This window comes from Myotis brandtii, unplaced genomic scaffold, assembly GCF_000412655.1.
Source record: "Myotis brandtii unplaced genomic scaffold, ASM41265v1 scaffold1722, whole genome shotgun sequence".
Classification (NCBI taxonomy): domain Eukaryota; kingdom Metazoa; phylum Chordata; class Mammalia; order Chiroptera; family Vespertilionidae; genus Myotis; species Myotis brandtii.
Genome location: NW_005356354.1, coordinates 127,359 through 136,010, shown reverse-complemented (window position 1 = coordinate 136,010; position 8,652 = coordinate 127,359). Strand labels below are relative to the sequence as shown.

General features: G+C 47.8%; 1 protein-coding gene across 1 annotated transcript in view; it reads right to left on the bottom strand.

Moving 5' to 3' along the window:
• TRPC3 (transient receptor potential cation channel, subfamily C, member 3) overlaps positions 1-8,652 on the bottom strand; it is a gene marked incomplete at its 5' end in the record, with an annotated part of 59,914 nt that overhangs the window by 17,032 nt on the left and 34,230 nt on the right. Inside the window, 4 exons of the mRNA XM_014537113.1 lie at positions 3,509-3,592; positions 5,499-5,546; positions 6,738-6,947; positions 8,202-8,397. Of these exons, the coding sequence (XP_014392599.1) occupies positions 3,509-3,592; positions 5,499-5,546; positions 6,738-6,947; positions 8,202-8,397 (538 nt within the window). The remainder of the gene's footprint in view (positions 1-3,508; positions 3,593-5,498; positions 5,547-6,737; positions 6,948-8,201; positions 8,398-8,652) is intronic.

The following is an 8,652-nucleotide window of genomic DNA, read 5'->3' as shown; positions in this document are numbered from 1 at the left end:
TGTCAGCTGATTTCTCAACAGAAACTTTGCAGGCCAGAAGGGAGTGGCAAGAAATATTCAAAGTGATGAATACCAAGAACCTACAACCAAGATTACTCTACCCAGAAAAGCTATCTGTTAGAATTGAAGGTCAGATAAAGAGCTTCACAGACAAGAAAAAGCTAAAGGAGTTCACCACCACCAAACCAGTATTACATGAAATTAGCGGCCTGGTGCACAAAATTCGTGCACATTAAAAGGGCATTAATGAGAGAAAATATTTTAATATAGCTATTTGCACTTTCTCTATAATAGTGTCAGAGGAGATGAAAGAAAATTAGTAAAATGTATATGAAAATCTTCCTCCTGTCAGAGTCTGGGGCATGCCACGGGACCCAGAGTCAAGTCCCTGCCCACCCGAGTGCACCCCGAAATCACGTGAGACCCAGACCCGGCCAGCTCCACCCCCATTGGGCAAGATCCAGACCTGGCTGGCCTCACCCCCGTCAAGCCCCACCGGGTGGGGTGGGCACAGCCTTAGGTCCCCTGGTGCATCCTCAGGTCCCCTGGCCTGGCACCAGACCGGGGGGTGTGGCCTGAGGTCCCCCGGCCCAGTGCTGGGGCAGGGGGAATGGCTTGAGGTCCCCCTTCAATCCCTGCTGGGCAGGAGGCATGGCCTGAGGTCCCCTGTCAAGCCCCCCTGGGCAGGGGGCACAGCCTCAGGTCACCCGCCCCGGTCCGGCACCACGCAGCCTCAGGTCCCTGCTGATGGCTCGTTACGGCTCGTTATGGGAACCCCACCTCTGCTGTGGGTTCGGCCATAAATGTATATGAAAATCTTCCTCCTGTCAGAGTTTGGGGCACGCTGCGGGACCCAGAGTCAAGTCCCTGCCCACCCGTGTGCACCCCAAAATCGCGCGAGACCCAGACCCGGCCAGCCCCACCCCCGTCAAGCCCCACCAGGTGGGGGGCACAGCCTCAGATCCCCCGTCAAGCCCTGCTGGGTGCGGGGGGGCACAGCCTTAGGTCTCCTGGTGCATCCTCAGGTCCCCTGGCCTGGTGTCAGACCGGGATGGGGGCGCGGCCTGAGGTCCCCCTTCAATCCCTGCCGGGCAGGGGGTGCAGCCTGAGGTCCCCCGTCAACCCCTCCTGGGCATGGGGCACAGCCTCAGGTCACCTGCCCCAGTCTGGCACCATGCAGCCTCAGGTCCCTGCTGATGGCTCGTTACGGGAACCCCGCCTCTGCTGTGGGTGCAGCCATCTTATGATGGCCTGATGGAGTGAGGGTCAATTTGCATGTTACCTCTTTATTATATAGGATGCTGAAGGGTATTCTTTAAGAAGAGGAAGAAGAAGAAAAAGGTAAAGATACAAAATTATGAACAACAAAGACAACAAATACATATCTATCAACAAGTGAATCTAAAAATCAAATGAGTAAAAAATCTGATGAACAGAATAAACTGGTGAATGCAATAAAATCAGGAGCAAGGAAAGGGAGCGGACTGAAAATTCTCAGGGGTAAGGGGGTGTAGGGGGTGCAGGAAGAGATTGGACAAAAATCTTACACCTATGGATGAGGACAGTGAGGGGTTGAGGGCATGGGGTAGGATGGGAAGCGGGTGGAGGGGAGCTATGGGGGAAAAAAGGAACATCTGTACTAATCTGAACAATAAAGATTAAAAATAAATAAAAATAAAGAGAATACAGATGCACTGCAAAAAAATCAACAGGATATTGTGCAAACTGGACAGGCTGACTCTAAAGTTCAAATAAATAAACAAGGAAGAAAAAAAATAGAAAAATTACGCAAAATAAGAGTCCTAAAGTAAGGACATAAGAGTGTTTGTATTTTATGTGTTTTATTTTGTTTTAAACTGTAATATTTAAAATAGTGTGGTTCTACAGCATCAAAGCCTAGAAATATATCTAAATAGATATAATAATTTAGTAAATAATAAAGGTGGTATTTTAAATCAGTAGAAAAGATGCCCGGGGTGTAATCATCTGGAAAAAAAATAAATTATAATCCCCACCTCACATGTTGCATCAAAATATATTCTATGTGGATCAAATATCTTCAGGTAAAAAGTTAAAACCATGAAAATACTAAAGAAAATATAGGTTAAAGGAAATTCTCATACGGTGAAAGATCTTTCTAAAAAGGACACAATACCTGAAGTCATAAAACATTTGTAAAATGGAGTACACAAAAATGAAAAAGTTGGGAAAAAACACTTTTCATCACTCTTTCTGTCTAGATAACATCCAATGACAAATCCCATAGGGACAAGTATATGTACCCAGTGGTCACGCACAAGCTGAATTAAACTCATCCTGAATGCTGCGGCCTCGGTGCCAGCCCGACCCCCTGATTTTCTTAAAAGAATTAATTGATTCTTAAAAGAATTCCTCTTAATGTACTAGTATAGCAAAAAGCCCATCAAGAAAGGCAAATGGATATTGGGCCTTAAGCATACAGAACACTAACAGTAAAAAGATGGTCAGGTTCATTCATGATAAAGAATGCCAAGCAAAACTGCACTGTGATGCCGTGTTCACCCGTCTGGGCAAGGTAGCAACCACTGGCAACAAGCACACTGTTGGAAAATTAAGGAGGATACGGGCACTCTCAAACATTTATTCTCAGAATATAAATTGGAACACGTTCCATCAAAATCAGTTTGATAATAGTTGAACAATTAGAATGCACTTGTTCGTTAGCCAGACAATGCTGCAGATCCGCACAGTTACAATGCCACATATGCAAGGTGGCTTGCTGTGATGGCTCATAGTGGCACAGCCTTGATTTCCACCAAAATGATAAGCGGAGTCAACCATATAGTGGAATATAATAAAACCATTAAAAAGTCAGACTTTGGCAATCCGTGTGCCAAGCAATGTTGTAGGATTTGCTGCTTCCAAGAAAATTGTATTAAGAGAACTATCATCATTGACTGTCATCACCACATATTATAAAACTCCTTGCTCCTCATTCTTGCGATCTTGTACACATCAGAAATCTAAAGACTGGATAATCAAAATGGAAAACGGAGAAGTATAACCTGTTGTGAGTTGGAGAATAGTGTTCAAATGTCACATCCAAGGTCAAAATGCAAAACATATTTTAAAGTAGCGCGGACGAGACAGGATAGCCTAAGAAGCCACGCGAAACATGGATTGTCTGAAAGGAAAACCTGGAGAAACGAATCAGAGCCTATTTTCCAAATACACCGTCTCTCCCTGCTTTCTCCAGCTCAAGGTACAAGTGGCCTTTGCAAACTGTGGCCACACTTCGCTTTCAATATAGCAAAACACTCGACCTTCTCAACCAACAAAATAGTAATAAAGAACTTGGACTCTGAATTTTAAAATTCCCTCCATAACTGAACCTACTTTGTCCTGTTCTATCCTGATAGGATATTTGGATGATTTAATTCTCCTCACTAAACACACACACACACACACACACACACACGCACAGAGACGGAATTACAGACATAGAGAGATATGTCTGATGAACGCTTACCTGATAACGTGTTGGCTGATTGAGAATGCTGTTAAAACTGTGTGATTCAAAAACTCTGGAGTTAGACTGAGTGAAGAGGTTTAACTAGGAAAAAATACAATTAACCTAGTGAATTAGAATACATTCATTTGGAAATAACAAATATAATCTACTTTATTCTCCTTGATAGCGTTTCTGGAGCCAGCACTCCTGAGGGACATTTGGTGGAGGTTGAGTCTGAGACGTGCTTTAATATATTTCCGAAGGGAAACGTCACTGGGAGCAGCATGCTCACATCACTGGCCTGCTGGCAGCAGGAACTGTCACAGAGCTGATTAACTGAACATGCTTTTAGAAGTCGGCTCGGGCTAAGCCTTCCTGATCCTGGGACCGTGATCACTTCATCAACATGTATCCAGGGCGCCCAGAAGGCGAAGCTGCACAGAAGCGATTCTACCTGCTCCGAGCCTGGTTCCTCGCCCACGTGAACGGCACACGCGTGCTCGGATGGCATCATTTAGTATTTTCCAGCCCAGCGGTTCTCAACCTGTGGGTCGCGACCCCTTTGGTGGTCGAACGACCCTTTCACAGGGGTCGCCTAAGACCATCCTGCATATCAGATATTTACATTACGATTCATAACAGTAGCAACATTACAGTTATGAAGTAGCAACGAAAATAATTTTATGGTTGGGTCACAACATGAGGAACTGTATTTAAAGGACCAGAAGGTTGAGAACCACTGTAATCTAGCCCTAAAATACCTGCCCACATAGCATGTCTTCCCGAGTATCTTGGCCTTAGACTGAGTCAGGGTCACAATTTTGGAGGGAATTGGGCTAAAGAATTTAGGTTTCCTTTCCTTTCCTCTCTTTCTTTTCCAGGTTTAATTGTGGGGCGGGGGGGTACAGGGGCAGGGAGGGAGGAACAGGAGGCGGGAGGCACACGTGGTCACCGCCCGTTCTGTGCGCAGCCTCTTCCCCACGGGGTGGGCTTCACAGGCGGGCCCGCCACCCTCCGTCCATGGGCACGGCTCAGGCAGGGACCCTGCTCACTACCCCGTCACCGCGGTGCCAGCACAAGCCTCGCTGGCAGGGGACCGCTCCTGTGAGCCCCGGTCAGTGCCTGGCCGCTGGCCCCGGCTGCTGTGTTACAAAAGGGGTCTGGAGGCGCCTTCCTCTCTTCTACAAAAGAAAAGCAGAAACATGATTTCTCCAAATTTTCGCTAAATTCAGCACACAGAGCGTATCTGTGGCTAGGAGAGTTAAACAGCTCCCCGTACAATTTACAAAATAAAATCAAAATGGATGTTAGAGCCTGGGAGGCTGGGGGGTGGGCTCAGCCTTCTTTCTCCCTCAGCAGCCGCCCTGAGGACAGCTGCTCTTCCTGCCGGCACCCCCCGTGGAGCACGCCCGCCCCTCGCGGTCCTGGGCACACCCTGCCTCTCCCTCGCAGGGTCCAGGTAGCCACGTGCCGCCTCAATGCCCTCTCTGCTAGCACCGTCCCTCCTACATCATGACACCATCAGGCACGAAGTCGGTGGGTGAGCAGCTGCTACGGAAAGACGATGCTAGGGTGTGAAGTGTAAGGGCTTGCACCCCCATCCTAGAGAGTCTTTCTTTGAAAAGAATAAAGCCTCGGTTACTAAATGCTCAGAGAAGCAAAGTCAATTTCAGCAGTAGCAGAATTTGCCCAAGATGGCGAGTAGAGGCTGGCCCCTTTAAGAGAGCAGCCACCCTGCAGCAGAAGGTGCAGCTGGCGGGGAGCGGGTGGGCAGCAGCCAAGCCCGAGCACAGCTGTGAGCAGGAGGCGGCCAGCAGCAGGCCAGGTGGGTGCAGCGGGCCAGGTGGGTGCAGCGGCCTGGTGGGTGCAGCAGAAAGGGCGAGGCATCTGATGCTGCCTTCAGTCCCACGCCTGCCCCGCTCGGCCAGCACCGTGCCCTTGCACAAGTGAGTGGCTTTAGTGGCTTTAGCTGTCGTAGCTATAAAGTGGGAACAGTCGTCATACCTACCTCACAGTGTTGCATGAGGGTCAGATGTACAGCAAAGCACTTTGCAAACTGCGGATGAGGAAGGGCACTGCTATTTGTCGAGGCTGGAACTTTGTGCGTCTCGTGTCATTCCCACTAGAACCCTACAAGGCTTCCTCCTTCAGCTGCGACACTTAAGGCTCAGAGTGACGGAGCACTTCACCCAGGGGACTCGCTCACGGGCCATAAGCCCGGAACTCAAACCCAGGTCCAATGCCCAGGCGCTCTTCCTGACATTAAACTGCCTCTCCGTGGGCACATACGAGGTATTACTTGAAATCATGGGATGTCGCAACCGATCGCTGCCTTGCGAACCCACGGCCTTAAGAGCCCGCGCCCAGGTCTAAAGGCTTAAAAGGTCACCTTCGTAAAAAACGAGCTGCCAGGGAATTACAAGACCTAGAAAGCACCTCTGTTTCCAAAGGTGAGAAGTTAAATTGCACGAATCCGGGCCATGGCCAGCGTCACCTGAGAACCAGGCCCAGCTCTGCTCAGAGGCCTGGATTTCCCGGAGATAACATTGCTGCCGTGCGGCTCCCAGCTGCAGGCCGTTCTTACAACTGTCAGGCAAAAACGTTAGCCCCGCGCCTTTCCTCCTCCCTGCCTCGCTCACTATTATTGGCGGTTCTGCCCGTATCTTCCTGTGTCCTACGCCAATTCTGACTCTGAAAACTGCGTTCATGGTAATAAACTATTATCATGCCACTCGAGGACACACCGTTCTTGATTATTTCTGAAAGGGGCATTGACGGTTAATACTTGAGGACGCTCTTAGGCCTGCATCGATTTTATAATATTGGAGGAAAAAGGAGTGTTTAGCCCAATAAAGGGTCTGGACAAATAAGAAGACTACGGTGGTGGTGAACATACATACAACCATGAGGAAATGTGCAGTGAAAACTCTTTAACTTTGGAAGAACAGTTGAGAAGCATGGAACACAGGGAACCAAGTGTTCTGTTTACCTTTCACGAGTTAAAGAATTTCTCGTTTGCTTTTAATCCGGTAGTTTACGTGAAATTATGACCCAAAGCAAGGCACAGATTAAGGGACCTCTTGACACATTAGGAAAGTATTCATTATTCGTCTATGAAAGACTGTGGGATGGACAATACTTTCGACATCTTCCAAGTTCACACATAAAAATTATTGAACGCACATCAAAAGACCAGGAGGAAGACACCACATTCCCCGAAAGGCCGCGGTGAGCGCCGGATACCTACCCTGGACTTTGAGTTCCCCAGCCCCATTTCTATGTCTTTCTGAAGCCTTCTCCTTCTGCATTTGGAAAAGTTAATGATCCGCATGATGAAATAAACAAATGACTTTGGACTAGGAACTAGACTGAAGGGTGGAGGTAATGTTTTTCCATCATCAAAATAAGATAACCAAAGTTTCGAGCGAGCAAACTTCCATTCGACATCGCTGTCGTCCTGTGTCACAAGACAGAAAAGACAGAACTCATTTCAAAAACTAGAAATTCTAGTAAATGATTCCATAGGGTGTTACAATGAACCTAAATTATGCTTTTTGAAATAGAGAAGCGATTTCTATACAATTGTCTGCTTATAATCCCTATTGTTCTACATAATATTCTATCACTTTCTTGATACTCATTTTTTTTTGTTTCTCTTCCATATGCTTCTGTGTGTACCCACTGAAATTTAACAACAATTTCTGTCCCCCACCCAAGACACAAAGCAAAGCACAAGAAAAAGTCAAGGTCAAGGAAGGATGGGAAAATTATCCTCTCTCCCTGCCAATTCTGTGTATCCATCAATAGTTCCCCACTCTCTGGCCACCCTGCCTCCCGTCCAATAGGCTGTAGATACCGCATACTATACCCCCAGGGCAAAGGGGGAAATTGCACTTTGGCGTTTATGTGTCTGCCATATGTCCTCAAATGTCACTCAAGGCCCTCAGTGGCCTATTCCCGTTTTGTATCTCGTCTGGTCCTCAGAGCTGCCCCCTGGTGATGGACGTGACCATCCTACTGGGAGAAATGATGGGGAGGAGAAACGACGAGGAGGGGGTCCAGAGTGGAGGAAGTTGGCTCACTCGGCTCACACTCGCTAGACAAGCAGGAGTGCAAAGTCCCACAGTTCTCCCACCTGGAGGACCTCGCTTCGGCTTTGATAACACTAGCTTGTGCGTCTCTAAAGCACACAGAGAGATGCAATGGACTTAACAAACAGCAAAGCCCTAAGAAGATACTGAACTCTAAACCGGAGGACAGATAAAACATACATGCAGCCATGAAGAAAGGCTCCAACCAGCCCATCCAACACCAAAAGTAGACTGATTTCACAACAGTGAAAATTCCAACTGGATGAAGAACGTCATCACCGTCTGCCAGATGCCTCGCAACTCCCCCTCCGGGACCTTTCACAGCTGGCTGGTTAACGGGGAGAGGGCAGCCTCCCCATGCCTAGCACTTCTTCCAGCTGCTAATTTCACAACTTCTGAAACAGACCCCGAGAGTGATGATAAAGCCATGGAGCCCCACTGTGCTCCTAGAAGATGCTGGAAGGCGTAGGCTGTCTGTCCTGGTGGAAAACCCAGAGGACGGCCTGGGCGCACCCTGCCTCTTCGCTTCCAGGAGCTGGACCACCCACAGAGCACCAAGCAGATGTGCTGTGTCATTAGAACGACGGCAAGGACAGAGCCACGGGTAGGAGTCTGCTTACCTCAATTTCTTGGTACGAGCTGTTAATCATGGCAATTAACATGTTGAGCAAAACGACCACCATAGTCACATTGTAGATTCCATAAAGCACGTATCCAATATTCTCTATGAACTTGTGATCATACTTGAGCACAACTGAAGTCACTTCAGACAACCCGAATATGGACCAAAACAGAGTCTTGAAGCTTTCTTCCACACTGTCGAAAGATTAAGGCACACACTCAGCAAGCGAACAGTTTTCCGTGTTGAAAAGTCAGAAGTAAAAATAAGTTAGGGTATAGTCCAACGTCCTCATAAAATACCATCATAAACCCCAGAATGGAATTATCCTATCTAATAAAAGAGAAACATGGTAATTAGCCGTACATCCGCTACCCTTCCCATTGGCTAATCAGGGTGATATGCAAATTAACTGCCAGCCAAGATGGCAGCCGGCAGCCATGCACTGAAGC